Genomic DNA, 17705 nt, shown 5'->3' on the forward strand with positions numbered 1-17705 from the left:
TATGAAAAGAGATGATGACAGAGCATCAGATTCCTGGCTGCAAAGTGCTACAGTAACTTAAGTTATTTTATTCAATAAAGCAATAAAATCTTGCTTCTTTTGAAGACTCATCCACTTATGTAGCTACCAGTATATTTCTGCCAACAGCAACTTCTCCCATTACAAGACAAAGTAATCTGCAACACCGCATTAGAAGAGCTCCATCCAATTGTTGTTTGATCAGTCATTTTTCCCCAGACACGAGCTCGATGAAGCATGACTTCAATTTCCTGCAAGCATTAAGAGGTGCCTTTAGCAGCCTCCACAAAGGCCTCTGTTGGCTGGTGGTTTTACAAGTTGGCCACAAAGACAGTTCTGTGCCAGTTAAACAAAACAGAAACAAAACATAGCAACTCCCTTCTGAGAATCGAGTGATTCTCAGTTTTAAGTAAATTGAGAGAGAAAGATTCTTGTGGAGCGAGACCACATGGTGCAACAAGAGCAGCTCCTCGGACGGGAGTCTGGAGCTGCTAACAGACCCCAACTGAAGTGCTGACAGCAAGTTCTCTCATTTTCACTAGTCCAGGCAAGAGGCTCCTTCCTCAGCCCAGTTGCTCTTGAGACATGGGACACCAGCACAGCTGAGCCCAAGGAGGAAGCAAAGAGCCCAGTGGAGGAGCAGTCTTCTCTGAGCAGCATTGCTTCTGACATTGGCTTCGCAACAAGAAAAGACGACTTTTGGAAACGTTATGGTTGGAAATAAGAGAGCCAACAGCAGGATGCAGCCCATCCTCCACATGAAGCGCTTCACTGCATGGTTTAGAGGTAACAGCTTTTAATCCAATTGCCAGGTTCCTTCCTTGCAGCAACATCCCCACTTAGCTCAAGACAGAGAATCCACCCTTTAAAGTAATCCCCGTTGCCTGATGCTAGAATGACGCTGCTGGCTTGATTTTAAGATTTCCCTTTAAGATTTTGCCAACATTGACCAAAGGAATCCATTTGATCCTTAGGAAGTTTATGGCATTCCAAGGCAGAAGGGACTTAGCACTTTTGCTGATACTAGCCTCAATCCATGTTTTCCTATGTCCTGCCAGGGAAAGGCAAGAACAGCATCAAGGGCTGCCCAAAACACCTTTTTCCTCTTCTTTTCCTGTTCAAAGTATGAAATATCAGCATACTAGCTAGCACAGAAGAAAAATAACCCTCTTGACTGAATTCAGCAATTCCAACCTTGTATTTGGATCTGCTAACAGTTGAGTAGTTTCATAGCTCTTTAAGCTTAAAAGCCATCATAAGGCTTTTTCAGAGAGATAAGCACTTCCTAAATACTTACTGTTGAAAGATTAAGAGAACGAAAGCCTGATCCTGTTTTTCTGTCTTTACCCAAAGAAGCTGTGCTAATAGAACTACCCCCATCTCTGCCACTTCATGGCAGGAATATCAAACCATCACTCCTCTCAGCTACATAAAACCTATAATGGAGGAGAAAATTCATCCCTGTTAACTCTGGGCATGTGATGGGGATCGCTGGGGGGAAAGGGGAAGCAGTAACCCTGTGGGTATTTAGGCAGGACACAAGGGGCACTGGCAGGAATTCTGCTCTTCTGCCCCTCTCGCGGCTTTTGCAGGGAAGGGGATAACTAACCAGTCACCTGGGTTTCCTCTCACTGAAAGATGCCTTTGCTCATTGCTTAACAAGTCTTTCCTCTTTCAGCAAATATTTCAGAGCAATGACTTGCAAAGGTGCCAGTATTCAAAAGTGGTTTAAACTGCTCGGCTTTCAAGAAAGCGCCAGCCTTTGCCCTAGTAAGCAGGGCCAAGTCCTACCAAATCAACACCTTTCAGAGATGCTCAAATTAACCATGCCTTGTGCAAGCAATTTCAGTAGTCTCGGGAGTTGGAAGGCTGCAAATTAACATGAGTGTAATACAGAGCATCCAGTTCAGCACAGGAGTTGCACTCAGAGCCTTGATAGATGACTGTTGATATGTTTTTCTCCTTCAGTGATTATTCTGATTCACACTACCAAGAGAATGACTGATTTCACAAATTTTAGTGCAATTAAAAATGTCACTTCCCCTGCATAACCTTCACTCTAACTATCTGCCGATTACTTTAAATGCCATTCTGTACACAGTCCCAGCTAGTGAAGTGCCATAGATGTTTAGATCACCTTAGGAAAAGGTGGATCATTTTGGATGTGTTATCAACCTATTCCATCTAAAGTAACAGACTCTAGTCCCAATATAATCTATATTCTAATGTCTTGCTTTGGAGACAAGAGTATGCAATTTCTGGCTTGGGGATTAATTCTTCCCCTTTTCCTCAATAACATACTATCAGTGCTGTAATCAGTCAACGGCCTTAGATACAGCAGCAGCAGTATTTTAGGCCAGAGCAAGTTTACAGATTGATGCATTAATCACCTGTTAAACTAGTCATGCTCAGACATGCTCCAGGAGAAGCTTGAATCAAAGGCCACAGACTTCAGAAGACAAACTCATGCTGTGAATACATCATTAACCCAGAGCGCCATAATCCCTTGACACATCCCCGGCACAGCCCCGGCTCCGTTCCTGCTGCTGCCGGCGCCCCAACCAATGCTTCCCGCGCATCAGCACTGCCGGCTCCGAACTCTGCCCTGGACACTCTTCAAYGAGATCTTAGCCCTGACTTTTTCCCTGCTGGAAATCCTAATGCAATGGCTAGCCGGAATGTGCCRGCTGTAAAGCAYGACCCCCAGGCAGGGGCTGCCCGCRGCCCTGCTTGCCAGCCGCCTGCTCAGGGCTCCAGGCCCTCAGCCTCAGGACGCCGCAATCGGAACCCGATTAGAAAACAGCATGTGCTTTGCAAGTACGCCGAAATCAGAAATCACACTCAAGTGATTCACTCGCAAGCCTCCTCCAGCATGTGCTCCCCATCCTGCCAGCCTGGGGGAAGGGACTCGGAGTCAGGAGGCACGGAAAATATTTGAGCAAAACATGATCCAGAAGAGATGGATCTGGCACAACAGAAATTCACGATCTTACTGGGTTCATTCATTAAGTAAGAAGAGCCAACTGTGGTGGATTCAACAAGGTTAGTCACCGAGGCACCTCCCCGCGCAACGCCTGCCACCGGCTGAGCAGAAAGCACCGCTCCGGGGATGAGCGCGCTCCTTCCGCCAGACACGGCCACGAGCCCAGCCTGCCCCGCGCTGCGGGCTGCCTCCCCCTTCCTAGCCACAGCTCCCGCGCTGCCCCACGCTCCCCTAACGCTACCGCACTGAGTTTTCAAAAGAAAACACTGAGCCGTTATCTAAACGCTTGCAAGATTTGGCCCGCACCTCTATAGCCAGCGGTGTAAAGCCTGCACGAAGACGAGGGGTTTATCTACGTGCTGCACGTTTGAAGGGGGCTCGTTTCCTTGCACCCGGTGTCCTACCTGCAGCTCCTTGTCGGAATACTTCTGCGGGTTTTTGCTTCCTTGGCTCTTCTTCCGCAGCTTCTTCAGCTCTGCCTGGCACTTGTCTAGTGAATCCCCCTTGCTCCTTTGCTCCGTCTGGTACTTTTTCAGCGCAGCCTAAGTGCGATAGAGGAGAAAGCTGTGAACAGTGACGTACCAGGGCTGCTGCACAGCTTGCTTTCTCATCCTAGCCAACGTCTCGGCCTCAGCTCCTGATGCTAAGGCCACGTTTTAGCATCTAACAGCAAACGTGCAGCCATCTTCTGGGAGAAGCAGCCTCCCCGTGACCCAGCAAACACAAACAGCAGCTTTAACAGGTTTACACGAGCCCAGAATACCATGCGGTGCGCGGTGACACGTTTGGTGGCTGCAGTACCCATCTCCAGTGCTACCGCTACCTGCTTCCAGTGCAGGTACAACGGGCTACCCCTGACCGGGAAGCCTGGGGGAGCAGGGAAAGGAGGAAGGACTGGGAAGGAGGGAAGGGAGAAGCAGAGATGGCCTTAGCAAACCCTTTCACTGTTTCCATTACTCAGGTCTGTAGCTTACTTACACTTAAGTACCTGGAGTCCAGTTCTACCTTCTGCTCCAGCTGCGTGAGCAGCTCGTTGTGGAAGGACTTCAGCTGGAAACAAAAAGAAAATACACATTCCCTTCGCAACGACTGCCAAACCCCAGCACGAGGGGCACCGAAGGGCACCCGGGAGAGCAGACGCGGAAAGCAGGAAGGAAGACAGACAGGTAGCGCAGAGAGCAGCAGGTAACACGAGGGTGGCCAACCGGCTGGGCTACGGCAGGTGAGAGATTGTCTGAACGCATGAAAGGAGAGAAGCTGATGGCAGCGAGAGACAGATGGACGCTCAGAGAGAGACACCCAGCAGGACAGAAGTGGATGAACAAACAGACCAGACCCTTTGCAGCCCAGCAAGTCCAGCTCAGAGAGGCTGATTTGATCTGGTTAAGACATTGAAAACCATTTTGCTCAGTTGCAACACCAGCAGCTTTGCTTTGATGTGAAGTGGCTCTGAGCAAGGACAGACACCTGCTCCCGAGCAGAGGTGGCATTCGCCCCTCCCTGGGATCCAGTTCGGAGGCTCAAAGGAAAACGAAGGGCAGTTTTGTTCAGCCAGGGCTGAAGAGCGGTTTCTGCTCTGAGCTACGAGTGTGGCAACTGCAGGACAGCACTTCCCGCTCACGCTGAGAACGCCCACAGCGGCCAAGGCCACGCTCGCCGGGGAGCTGCGGGCACTCACCATCTCTTCTAGCTGATTCTGGATCTGCCTGTGGACTTCTGCCATCTGGAAGAGAACGTCTCCTGGAAAGACAAGACACAGGACGGCAGTTTGAGACCCAGAGCTCTCTGCAGACCCCCCACAGCTGGGAACAGCTGGATCCCCGGCACCTAGGGACGGAGAGACAGGCAGCCAGACCTGCGGGACGGCACAATGCTCCGCAAGTCCATGAAGCGCCCATCTCAGTGCCCATTTTTGTCAAGCTATAAGCGTGTGGGTTTATTTAAGACACTTGGATATCTATGCACTGCCTCTTATGTAGCATAAGGAGGAAAAGAAAAGCAGCAGCGTGACCAGTGCCTGGTGACCCGGCCCAGCCTCCAACCCATCGTGCCAGCTGGTCACATTGGCTACCACCAGCTCTGCAGCCGCCAGCCTGCTGGCCACCAACGCCACTCTGCCCAGGTGGCTTCTTCATCTGACCACATGGATGCAAGAGCGAAGGAGCCGCAGAGCACAGAAACAAGCAGGACACCTCACTGCAACCGGATTCAGAGTCCGGCGTTTGAAGGGAGCGAGCAAGGGGACGCGCTTAGGAGATGCTGCACTAATAACCAAGACCTTCCTCCTCCAGGAAAATGGCAGTGGATGGACTTACCCCGGGACTGAACCCAGGCCACGAAGCTGCAAACAAAGCTAAGTCCTGGGCTCAGTATTTGCCTCAAAAACAAACCAGAACCGTTTAACCTTCATGGATGAATTGTGCGTGTGCAGAGCTGGCCTGGGAACGAGCGCCACGCGCACGGAYAGCCCCGTGCCGGCGGGGACGAGCTCTCGAGCATGCGAGCTGCTAATGAACAAACCACAGGTCACCTGCGCTGGGCAGTTCCCGGCAGAGCCCGGATTGCAGTCCATGGGAGAAAAGGCTGTCCACGACAGATGGATCCAAACCGACTCTTTTTTTTTTTTTWAATTTAAAATGCATTAAGTCACACGCATGCTTTGCCCTTCCTGGAAACCAGGGGCAGCAGCTTACCTCAGCAAAAGCCATAATGAAGCTGGAGCCAGACACCAAAGCACACGGGAGCTGCAGGAGTGTTTTTTAGGAGATGAGCCAGTGCCGCTGCTTCACTGTAAGCAACGTTGCTGGCTAGCGCAAGCTTTCAGGGAGAGCCGAGCTCCATCAGCGATTTGCAAAGGCCAGGTTGGGAAGATCCAACTTCCAGCACAGCAGGCTCTAACGTTGCAGGAAGTTTTCAGCCTACGCTGAGAGTTATTTGCAAACTGAAAAACGCTATGTCCCAGCTATTCTTGCCTCAGGACCCACAAGGCCGCCAGCCTGCACAGCCTCGGCACTGCGGCCAGCGGTGCGCGGATACCTCCGAAATACCTGCAGGGATGGCAGGGAGTGGGGCAGCGTTCGGGAGGGAAATGCCGGGGAACAGGGAACATCCCAGGACCACAGGGCACGAGGGAAGATCGTGCAATGTGCACGAGAGGTTGCTCACAGGTGGCAGCTACCGCCAGGGAAGAGCCCAAGCGCTAATTCGATGGCTCTAGGAAGAGTAGCCAGCGACAGCCCCAATCCCGGCTCAGCCGCTTGCTCCTGCRGCGCCGGCTCCCCCTTCCCAGGCGCTCGCAGCCTCCGCCAGCTCCCTGCTGCCACTTGGAAGCTTCCTTGCTGCTTAACGGGGCCTTGCCATCCTCCTCCTCCTCCTCCTCTTGCAGGGAGCCCTTGCTGCTCTCGCCCGCTGCGCTCTGCGGTATAAGCGGCGCCCGGCCGTGCCTCCCCGGCTGCAGCGCGCAGGCTCAGACAGGAGCAGGGTTTCAGCAGCGCTGCAGCCTGCTGCGTGGGGGAATCGCAGGCGGCCCTGCCACCGAGAGCCTCAGGACCGCCGAGCGCAGACCTGCTTTCACACGGGACTGGCCACTTCTGCTCCATCCTGCCCTACCAGCCAATGCCGCAATTTTGGTGCATTTAGAGAGTGAAGGAAAAGGCAAGCAAGTCCTCCTTGGAGGACAGGTCTACCCCAAGGGAAAGAACAACTGCATCCTCTATATTTGGATTCAAAACCTGGCAACAATACCAATAGGATGAGCAGAACCAGCTTCTTACCGGTGCAAGAGAAACCCCACATTAGGTGGGAGAACAGGAGGTTTATGCTGGGCCAGGCTCAGCCTCCCCGGCCGGCAGGACCAGGCAGTCCCGGGGCGCCGAGCCGAGGGCCACGTGCTGCATGCGCTGTGCCCTGCCGTGTCAACACCACCGCCTGTCAGGAACGACTTGGCCCAGCGTTTCTTTGCTCTGGTAGCTGAAGCAAAGCGTACTTTGCACCCGCGCAGAGTGTCCCAAAGCCCTTCTGCAAACATTAAAATCTGCTCCTTTTTGTTCTTTGCCGGACAGCTGGCAGGCACCAACCCCTCCGCAGAGGGCTCAATGCAAGAATAGAGCCGGGTCTTTGAAAGGTGGAAAACCTGTATTTGAAAACAAAAGGCAGACACGGGCACCRAGCCAGCCGGGGCCTGGCACCGGGGCAGAGGAGAAAGGAGCCGCTGTTCTCCCACGCCTCGACTAGTCCCCGCGAAAGGGCGGCGACACACAAAGCGCCTCTGCAAAGCGACAAGGTGACCAGGCGACGGCAGCGGCTTCGGCCCCGCTGCTCTGCGCACCGACGTTTCCGCTGCCAGCGAAGGAGCGGAGATGCACAGTTAACTTTTACAGCTGCTTCGCAAGGTGCTGAATAAAGCTAAGCAGCCCGTAGCGCTCATGTGGGGCTGGCAGTCGGCTGCGGCAATTACGCGAATCTTTGATGAATAGCTTCATGCATGAATGGGAAGGTCTGGGCAAAAGGTTACCACTACAAGACCTCCAGGAAATTGCTCTCTGGTTGAGCTGTGAAAGCTAAATCAGGGGAAGTGCACGAATTCCCACTACAAGGAGGGCAAGATGAGTGATGTAATGCCACAGCTTGGCTGCGATTTCTTTTTGAGGAGTATTCCGAAGCAAGGGTGGCTTTTCCATTGTTGTTCCCAAAGCTCACACCACCTCCTCTCCCTTCTCCTTCCAGCTTTACTGAAGTGGAAACCACAGCTGATTAAGTAACGCGTCCAGCACCACAGGAAAAGTCAGTTCAGCGCCAGGGCTGGCAGGACTTTCTGGCCACCGACACTGAGCTACGAACACACCAGGAGAGCAGGGGCCAGCGCTCCCGGAGCAACGCACACGCGTTCCCAAATCAAGCCCCAGGGCAACCCCGGCCCTTCGCAGGGGAGGTGCGCAGCACGCCCCGATGACGGCGATACCCATCTGTTTTTCTTCACACTTGCTTCTCCGCCACCGGCCCCTTCGGCTGTCATCGCAGCGAGAGCGCGGGAGTTCCGGCGCGAGCCGAAACCAAGCCCACATCACAGCGGGAGCGCAGCGGCGGCGCAGAGCCTTTCCCACCCGAGACGCGGGCAGATCCGCGCACCGGCCGTGGGAGGCTGCTCCGGGATCTGGCTTCCTCCAGGCTGGGCGAGGGGACGCTTCCTTCCTTCCTTCCTGCGTCCCRGCGGGCGGCCACCGCGTCTCGCTCGCCTCCATTGTGCTCCGTCTCGCGGCTCAACGCGCTGCGTCTTTCAAGCCGTTCAGCCAGGCGCTTCCTGCCCCAGCGCCGGGCCGGAGTGCGCGGCCGGCAGCGTCCTTCCCGCAGCGGACGCGTCATGCACGGGCACCTCCTCGTCGTGCCCGAGAGGGACCCGACTCCTTCACGCTGCTCTTTTGTCTGCTCCTCTTGCTTCTGCTGTGGTCTCGCTCGCCGGCCCTGAGCTGCTCCGCAGCGTTTCCGCTCCGGAGGCCGAGGCTGGGCAGGGCTGAGGACGCAGCAAGCACTCCCAGCCCCTCCTGGGGAGCGGGAATTGCTGGAGGGGTCAGTACTTGGTGTTGGGAAACGCTGYGGTCTGCAGGACCGATGCAAGGGAGTCCCAGCACCTCAAGCGCTGTTACCTGCACCGCGTGGTGCCGGACGTGATGGCGAGATCCCTCCAGCCCACGCTGGCTTCAGCCACGAGGGCCAGAGCTGCTGGGCAGGGACAGCCACCGTCCCACCCGACGGACCTCCTCGGGGAGCACAGAGCAACGTGAAACCATCACTCGCAGCTGTGCAGCTCGTCCCCACGCTGCAGCCGGCTGGGCACCCTGCGCTAGAGACGTACAGCACGGGCAGCTCACCTCCAAGAGCAGCTCAAGGCGAGCTCGGAGCTGCAGCTGCGCTCCAGCGTGGGCAAGCGGCTGGATGCCTGCCCGGGGCTGGGCTGTGCAGGAGGAAGAGGTTTCTCRGAAGTTCCTCCCCATGCTGAAGCAGGCCAGCCAGATCCAAAGAAATCAGCTCCAGGATTTCCATGGTGCCCTCCGTAGCTGGGAGCCCGCACAGGGCAGCGGCAGGATTTAAACCGACCCCCGCAAGCAGCAGTCATGCCGCGTGAATCTGCCTGCAAGCTTCTCAGCATCGCTGGCACCCTGACACCTTCACACCAGCCACCTCACCCTGTAAAAAAGCTGCAGACCATGTTAGACATTAACAGACACTTGACCCTGAAACTGCTTAGATTAACACAGCCCGGCAGCAGGGAAGAAGTTAAATGGTGACGAGAAGGTAGCATGGTAATTTGAGAGCCTAAATATTTAGAGAACTGGCTGAGAACAGGGCCGGCACCATTGCGCTGGTGCTGGCTATTGCAACCCTCCCTGCCTGCCCGGCGAGGYAAGGCGATCGCATGCCTCGGCGGCGGGAGAGCCTGGGTGCCTGGACCACGGCCCGGCTCGACACCGGCCCCACRGAGTTGCTCCACTCCGAGCTGCCTCCCACACCACGGGATTTGCATCGTGCCAAAGGGATACCTGTACCTTAAACACTAACGATGACCGCTGTGCAGCAAGCCAGAGAATGGAGAAAGAACTTGAATCACACAGTATGTTTATATATATATTGAGCCACACTGGCCCTACCCTGAAAATGCACATTCGGTACGTCAAGAAAGCCAAGGTTAAGTGTTTCACCTAAGGCCACGGGGACAAAAAGGACGGGGAGGGACAGGATCGCAGCTCAAGGGCTTCGCCTGCCCGTGCCAGGCTCAGAGCACACCTTGCTGCAGGCTGCTCCGTCACAGCTGCAAAAAATATAAACAGGCAAGAAGGTTACAAAGCAAACTGGAGCTGCTATTTAAATCTGCCTGACTCACAGTATCGTTCTCGGAGAACTATAGGGGCTATTGTGGGCCCTTCCCTACCACACCCAGGCAGAAACAGCAAAACAGGTTGTTCCACATCACCAAGATCGCTATCGGGGAGCCGGAGCCGGAGCCAGCTGCCCTTCCCGAAGGCAGAGCAACGGGAACCCGGCCCGCCATGCTTCGCCTTGAGATTTCAGAGCCTAAGGACCTTTTCTGAGGGAGGCTACAGAGTATTTTCATTAAAAATAACAAACAATGCATCCGAGCCAAACCGCTCRGAGACGGTACCAGAACTTGCTGACACTCGCGGAAAAGCCGAAGCAGCCCGGCYGGTCTCACAAGGGCGGCGTGGCACRGCCGAAGCGAGGGAGGTGCTCCCCGGCCGCCGCTTGCTTCACCCCAGGGGCCAGCGCTGCTGCTGTCCGTGCCAGCGGATCAAACCGGTACCAACGCAGCCCAAGTGGGAGCACCCCAGCAGCAGGGGAGAGCATCCAACTGCAAGAAAGCTTTGAAAGAGCGGAGAGCATCGCGTCCTTGCCAGCATCACTTATTACTGCTTCAGTACTGACGATAACAGCATCGGCAGCATCGCTCTCGGTGAAGATCACTTGCTCTAGAGATCCGGCTCCCAAATGGAGAGGCTTAAAAAGATATGATGAGACAAGGAGTGCAGGGGGCCCAGCTCAAAAGCCCTGCGCTCGTCCCCGTTGCACCGGCATCTCCCTTGCTTTGCTAACGGAGACTGGGGAAAGCTACAGCACTGTCAAGGGAAGTAACTAAGCAAACAGAAAAGGAATATTAGCTCATTAATGAGAAAGAGCAACAGACAGTAATAGGGCAAATCATTTGAGTGGCTGCCTGCTAAGTCCGGAAGGAAAAAATATCTGCTTTTCAAAGGYTGGTTAAATGCTGTTAGCTAAACCCTCCGATGCTGAGTAAGTGCATTCAAACTGGGGCAGAAGACACCTCTGAGCCAGGAGGGTCCTTCTTGAAAAGCATCTGGCTCCTGGAGGGGTAGGAYGAGCCCAGGAGGCTGCTGGTGCCAGGCCATCGTTTCAGACCTTGCTGAGCAAAGGCGATTGCTGGACAGGATTGCACCGTTACTTACATTGGGGAGCAAAAGAGAAAGAGCATCAACCCTGAGCACGTTGCAAGCAGGTATTGCTTCAGGGTGAATCTTCCTCCCGTGAACTCGGTGGAAGGAGACTCTCACCCAAGTGGTTGTGCGTCTCCCTTACGGTGCCGGCTGCTGCCAGGTCCCACACCTTCCRGGGGGCTCATTTTCCACCAGCTACATTAATTACCACAGTGAGAGGCAACAAGGTTAGCTCGCACCCCTTTAGCTCCTGAGGTCAGAGCTCCAACTCTGCAAAGCTGATGTGCAGCTGCTTCCCGAAGTCTCCTTGGCACATGCAGYCCTCTGACAGCAGCTCCAGTCACACGTAGCTGTCACTTGTTAAGGAGCTGATTGAGCCCTGTCATTTAAGACAGACGCATGCTACTGAAAACTGCAATCTTAGTTCTTCGCTAATATTAGTATCTTGCTGCAAGTTCCCAAGATGCAGCACACRCCACAGACAAGCTCGCGAGCTGCTGAGGAAGAGCACTTCACAGCTGAACGCCTTATTCGGACGAGAAGGCTCCAGGACCTGCCTGCAGCAGCACTAATACTAAATTGCAAGACAAGTTAGAGGAAGATTCGTGCATTTGGAGTGGGAAGGATATGAGTATGGGACAACAATCAGCTTCTCTTCACTGATTCATCTATTACCTCTTCAAAAAGGTTTATCATAGCCTAAAAGATTCATGCAGCATTTGCTGCTGTTATATTAGCAGCTCTTCAACATTATAATGATCACTTCTGCTTCCAGCCTCCGTTTCGACCCATCTTGGCAAAGCTTAAGTTTTTTTTTTGTTGTTGTATCAAGACAGGGAAAGAACAAAATAAAAGCTTTTCCAGAACACCCTGACTCAAGTTTGGTGACACGCTTTCAGCCATCAGCTCTTTTAGGCTGAGCAGTTAGGACCGACACTTTTGCTAGGGACGGGTAAGGAAGCGGGTCTGACCCGCGCCGCCCGGCAGCCGCCCCCTCCGAACGCGTGCGCTCCTCGGCACATCCGCCAGCAGGTCCCTAATGCCCAATTATTTTGGCAGCTTCCACGGGGGTGAGGCTGTTACTATGTTCGGGGTAAAGCACTAGTTAGTGGGCGCAGGGGGGACGTCGCCACGCAGACCTCTGCCTCGAGTCGCCCAGCAAGACCTTGCACAAGCCTCTCAAGCTCGAGCACCAGCAGTCCCAGGCAGGGAAGCATTTGCCTCCGGTGCCCAAACCTGGCAAAACGACAAAGCCGGCTTGTACATCGTGACAGCTGCCGGCACCCCGTGCTGCCAGAGGACAGACCCTGGCCCAGCGGTGCCTCCCTCGGAGGGTTGGGCAAGCACAGCCTCACCCCGCAGCCGCCTGCCTTCTTCCTTGGACTGGAGGCGGTTTGCCATAGAGCAGGGAACGGCTTCATCGCAGCAAACGCCCAGCTCGTTTTGGGAAGGGCCGTGCCAACTGGAAGTGCCGTTTGCAGTTAAAACGCCAGGAATAATTTGCGGAGCAGGAAAGCTGCAGGAGTGCCGCGATAGCCGGTGCCGCAGGCGTTCCCGCGTGGCACCACGCCGTCACCTCTGCGACGCGGCCGCAGAGGGAAGGCTGACGGGCAGGCGGGGAGAAACCAAGCCCTCGCCCTCCCCGGGCATTTCAAGGGCGGTGTGCTCCAGCGAGCAGGTCTTCAGAGACGCTTTGCAAGCTGGCTGTCTTTTTAAACACCGGTAACCTGCAGGACTCTCTGCACACCCCCCCCCCCAGAGCATCCACAGGGAGTATTAAAATATATCTGGCCAAACAATAGCGCTGAAAAAGGTCACAGGAGCCAGCAGGCGAGGCGGGACCAGCTATGCAACCGCACACACAAACCAGCCCTTTCTGGCACTGTTCACCTTGGGCTTGGGCTGGTTCCTCCGACCCTCCCTTCCACACCGAGCCCGGCTGCAGTCACGCCTGCTCGCTTTCTCTTCTTCCCAAAGCATTTTCGTTGGATACTCTTTGAATTCTCTCATCTTCTCTTACAACAGCAGATGTTCAGAAGATGAAACAAGATTTAAAATGCCACCTACCTGCTCGTTTTGTCCTTCTCTTCTGGGCAGAGGAAGATGTGCCCCTTTCTAAAATTTGCCAAGCTCATCAGCATTGCTAATTGGAGTGCAGAAAACAGCTCCCGAATGCAACTCACTTGTTGGTTTGTATGTGGCCACTCTTTCCCTTGCAAAGGAATAGGGCAACCCTGCAGGAGCTGAGCTCAGACTCAGGTTCAGTAAGACACGCTTGGGAGCTCTAACAGGTAGGCAACCTCCTTAAAGATTTTTCTATTGAAGGTGAGACAAAAAACGTTAAACACCTATTGCTAAGTGTTGGAAACTACAGCTAGACACTGTGCTCTTAGCAGATGCTCACTTAACAACATGCCACTGTTACTTTCCCCAATACAGGCTTGTGAAAACAAAGCTACTCATAACAGAACGCCAGTTCCTAACCGGAAAGTTTAAGGACTGTGGAAAGGCAACACGGGCAGAGAAGAATCCCTGAGGCAGCCATTAGCTCTTAAAAGCTCTTTGCTTATTCCCGCACCTTTGTTTAGCCAGGCCATTTCCTACGGATTCCTTCACACTAAGGTTAAGGAGACCACGTTACACTAATGCCAGGTTTGCAAGYGGCAGATGCTTTTGAATGGTAGCGATACCGTGGTGTCCGATGGCTTTCGCATTTCTGACAGCCAAAAGCTTTGCAAGCAGGGACTTGGCAGCAGGCAACTGGTGCCCGGTTGCCTCTAGCTGCGTTCTCAGCTCAGAAGCAACCTGCCAGCCCACGCATGATGGTGAGGGCAAAGCAACCCCCCGTGTGCCTTTACAGTCCTGTTATGCTGCAAAGAGCTGCCCTTCACCTTCTCWTTGCAGAAAACAGCCCCCGAGATCAGACTCTCTCCACTTGCCCATCTTCCAGGGATGTGGCCACCCAGAAGCAAGGCAAAGCCCATATGCTCTTCTCTTGGCCATCTCCCTCTCCGAAAGGCTAAAAACCTCCCTTCTGGAGGCACCTTACACACAGAAAGGAGAAAAACACCCCCAGAAGTGCTGCTGCCGAGCTGGCACCCAGCAGAGAGGCTCAGAGCCGGGCTCCTTCTGCATCATCCCCAGTCAACGTTGCATCTGCACCTCCATTACGGTGTGCGAGCCGCAATCTCTGCTCTAAGACTTCAACTTAATGAGCCCTACGTTTCAAATGAGCTTTAACCAGGTTCAGGACAAAGACTGCTACAGCAAAGATGTGCTCCTTGCTTATTCTAACAGTGACTACAAAAGCTCCCTTTTCCAAAGGCAGTTTCATCAGCCTGAGAAGTTTTAGACTAAGAACAACCCTGCAAGCCTATTTYTGAGCTTCTAGAATAATTCCTCTAACAAATTAGGCCTTTTAACAGAATCACTGATGAAAGCGGTACAGGTCCAGAACATCCATTCTTCTGCCAGTGCAAAGTTGTTACCTACAATCTATTAAGTGCATCATTAAGTCCAATTTTAAAAGGATCAAGCAGCAAGATTACCACTGCTTTTCTAGGAGGGCTATTCCACAAGCTAACAGCCCTCGCTGTAGGGACACTTTCAGTGAGCACTGGGAAATTTTTCCTGGAATTCAGCTAGATGTGCCTGAGTGCACATCCAGCATTACGATTACCACCAGCTCATTCCCGCGCTCAGTGCTCCTGCCTGTCTTCCCCATATTAAGCACTTCACTGTTACAGTAACCTCTGACATTCACAGGATCTATATCTGCATCTCCATCGCTGTAGGAAGCTTTACCTGAAACAACTGCAAATCCAATTAAGAGATTAATAAATCTCCCCAGAGGATTCAGTTCAGCATAATGAAGCCTTCAAACCATGCCCAAGCCACCGACAAGAATCAGGTCAGGCTGGAGCTCTGCAGTGGAAAAGAAACCCTGAACTTGCTCCTTCGAACACCAGAGTCTGCACGACCTTTCCCGTCACAGCAGGCCCCCAGGCTGGGATGCTCCCAGCTAGGCACAGCCACATTAGCGGTCCCACAAGGACGCAGTCTGGTGGCATTCTGCTCTTCAGTGTCACGGAGCTGGGCCAAGGTCTGTGCTCCAGCTCAGGCTGCAGACACCTTTCTCAGCACACAGCGAACGCCAAGCAGGACACACACTTGCTACAGAAATGTGTATCACACATCTATCCAGAACACTAACATTTTGAAATCTTTATAGAGATTGTTTAAAATGCTTGAGATCCAGTGTCCTCCGCTGACACTAAACAGCTCCATAGCAGATGACAGTAGCCCAAAGAGGACATAACCTATGATTTTATCAGGCAAATTGTATATCAGAAGGAAACTCTTATCTAGCAGAGGCTCGTTCTGCTTTACAATGGAAAATTAATTACTGTATTTCTTTCTCCTTGATAGCACTATGCTTCAGTCAGAGAAGCTTTGTCTGATCCAGGAGGACCTTGGAAAAGACCCCAAAACACAAATCCAGCTCCAGAGGAGCTCTCTGCTCTTGCTGTTCAGCCCCCAGCACAGTCTGGTCACGGTCGCAACGTGCCAGCGCACTCTCAGCCAGGAAGAAAATTGCCTCTGACTGTTTACCAGGCAAGTGCTTCCCTCAGAAAGAAAAAACCCTTCCTATGACTTTGCCATGACCTAATTTTAAACTGGCACCCAAAGGGATGAAAAAGCAGCACTCTGAGCAGCGTCCGAGCGACTTCAGCACCTAAGTTCTACTGGCAAGCAGAGGACATAAGGGCCAAAGCCACCCGAGCACTTATGCGAATTAGACTCAAGTTCTTCAGAAGTTTTCTACAAAGAGCTCCCAGATCAAGCACAGAGCAACTCTTCAGTGATCGGACACACTTTTAGGCTTTTGGGAAGCTGAGAAGCTGGAGTTAAAAAACCCACCTCAGCAACCACTATGAAGATCTGAAGAACAGTATGTGAAATCACTCTCAAAGGAGAGCTTGAACTGTGGGCACAGGTCTAATCTTCTGTCCAGGTAAGAAGCTGGAAAGCAGCCAGGACAGAAGAACAAGGCAGGAAGAAGCCTTTAATGCCATCCCTTCAGAGTGACTCAGCTCCCAGGAACGCCAAGACGAGCAGTCTTCACTTCCACTGCTGACCTAGTCTCAGCCACCTACATTCGCTTTGCTTCCTAGGCTCGCGCAGCAGCCCGCTCCCAGAAGACATCCTCGATAACCAGTATTTCTCTCCACCTTCCCATATGACATTGGGAGCCAGAGGACAGGCATTACACCCTGCCGCAGAGCACGGAGCCATCAGCAGCACAGCTACTCGCATGGCTCAGCTGAGGGCACCGAGCTCCTCGAGCAAGGAGGGCCAACGCYGAATTAACTTGCGGGCTGACGGAAGCAAGGTAGAACGCAGACCTCAAGCACTGTGATAGACTGGAGTCAGACAAGTAGCGGAAACCTTTTTCCAAGGCAATGGGAGCTCAGTTGCTTGTTGACCAATTTCATATCCTCAAGATATAAAATCCAGCCCAAGAAAGCTGAGCACTTGAGGTTCAAGAGGCTGGTCTGTTCCTAGGGCAGCATTTAGCCACGTTTCCCAGCCTCAGCAACGGGTTTTCTTTTAAGGCAGCTCCTGCCGTACTTCATCACCACYGTCTCAGACCAGAGCACCAAGGGAGCCCAGTCTCGGTCTTCCAGGCAGCGCGCTCCTCGCCAGGGCGCCAGCCGCACAAAGCATCGCTTGACGCAAAAAGGCAACTCCCTGCCGCAGAGCTGCCTGTCAGGCACACCTTATGCCACGAGGTCAACGGGATCGCGGTACGCTTGCGACTGTCATGCGATACTTCCCTGAGGAATCCTCTTCAGTATTTATCACTTCATCAAGACGCCAACACCCTCCGCGCACCGTTCGGGAACGGTCTCTTCCTACGAAGTTATGCAGATCTTGAGCAACTGCAAACACGGCGTGCAACTGGGTCATGAAACAGCACGGACCTCTGGGGAGCACTGCTGCCGAGCGCTCCGCAGCTATTAGCGCAAGTGCCTGCGAGGCAAGCAGGAAAAGGAAGAGTCTCCCCGGTCCAGATCAAATGCCCCCGCCACAGCATTTAAAAGCTGAGAACGCACAAACCAACTCTTCTAGTGTTTCAAGAAGTCTGAAGATAAAAAAACAAAAGCCACAAAATGTTTCAGGATTTTCCCAGCTTATAGAAAGCATAAAAAGGATCTGAGCTACAGGCAATTGCATTGGGCAAAGCTGTCGTGCAAGGCCAACTGAAAGCTACACCTTGCACCCAGGCAGAACATCACTTTAGTTGAGAAAAGCAAGAGATCGAGTCTCACAAACCTTTGCAACGGGGCTCTGACAGGTACGCCCCAGCCAGATGCTTCCACCCAAAAACTCAAGCCAGAGCCGATTAGCGCTCAAGTACTTTATTACTGTTTTCTGTTACTACACAAGATTATCCTGTCTACACACAGTTGCTAAAATCTGATGGAGCATTTACAATGTAAAGTGCTAAGCAGCTGCTGACCAGAGAATTGAACTTGGAGGTAGCTGTCTGGCAGGCATTAGGAAGGCTGACAAATGTTTTCAGCAGATTAAACATACAACATCATTGCAACCAAAGGAATTTATATTTAAAAAAATAAAATAAAAAGCCAGCAAGTCTCAGTCCATAGGACATTCAGCACATTTGCACAGAACTAAGGACAGGCTGCAGATGGGCAGTTTTCCAGTGCTCAACTTAA

The 17705-nt window shown here is 53.0% G+C and overlaps 1 protein-coding gene across 2 annotated transcripts in view; it reads right to left on the reverse strand.

The window, feature by feature from the left end:
• Positions 1 to 17705, reverse strand: part of BAIAP2 (BAI1 associated protein 2) — a 41867-nt gene that overhangs the window by 19103 nt on the left and 5059 nt on the right. For both annotated transcript variants that reach the window (XM_026082006.1, XM_026082005.1), the window contains exons 3-5: positions 4680 to 4741; positions 3980 to 4051; positions 3406 to 3543 (exon numbers count right to left, since the gene is read on the reverse strand). In XM_026082006.1, the coding sequence (XP_025937791.1) occupies positions 3406 to 3543; positions 3980 to 4051; positions 4680 to 4741 (272 nt within the window). The remainder of the gene's footprint in view (positions 1 to 3405; positions 3544 to 3979; positions 4052 to 4679; positions 4742 to 17705) is intronic.

Source organism: Apteryx rowi, unplaced genomic scaffold, assembly GCF_003343035.1.
Source record: "Apteryx rowi isolate R43461 unplaced genomic scaffold, aptRow1 scaffold_564, whole genome shotgun sequence".
NCBI classification, from domain to species: domain Eukaryota; kingdom Metazoa; phylum Chordata; class Aves; order Apterygiformes; family Apterygidae; genus Apteryx; species Apteryx rowi.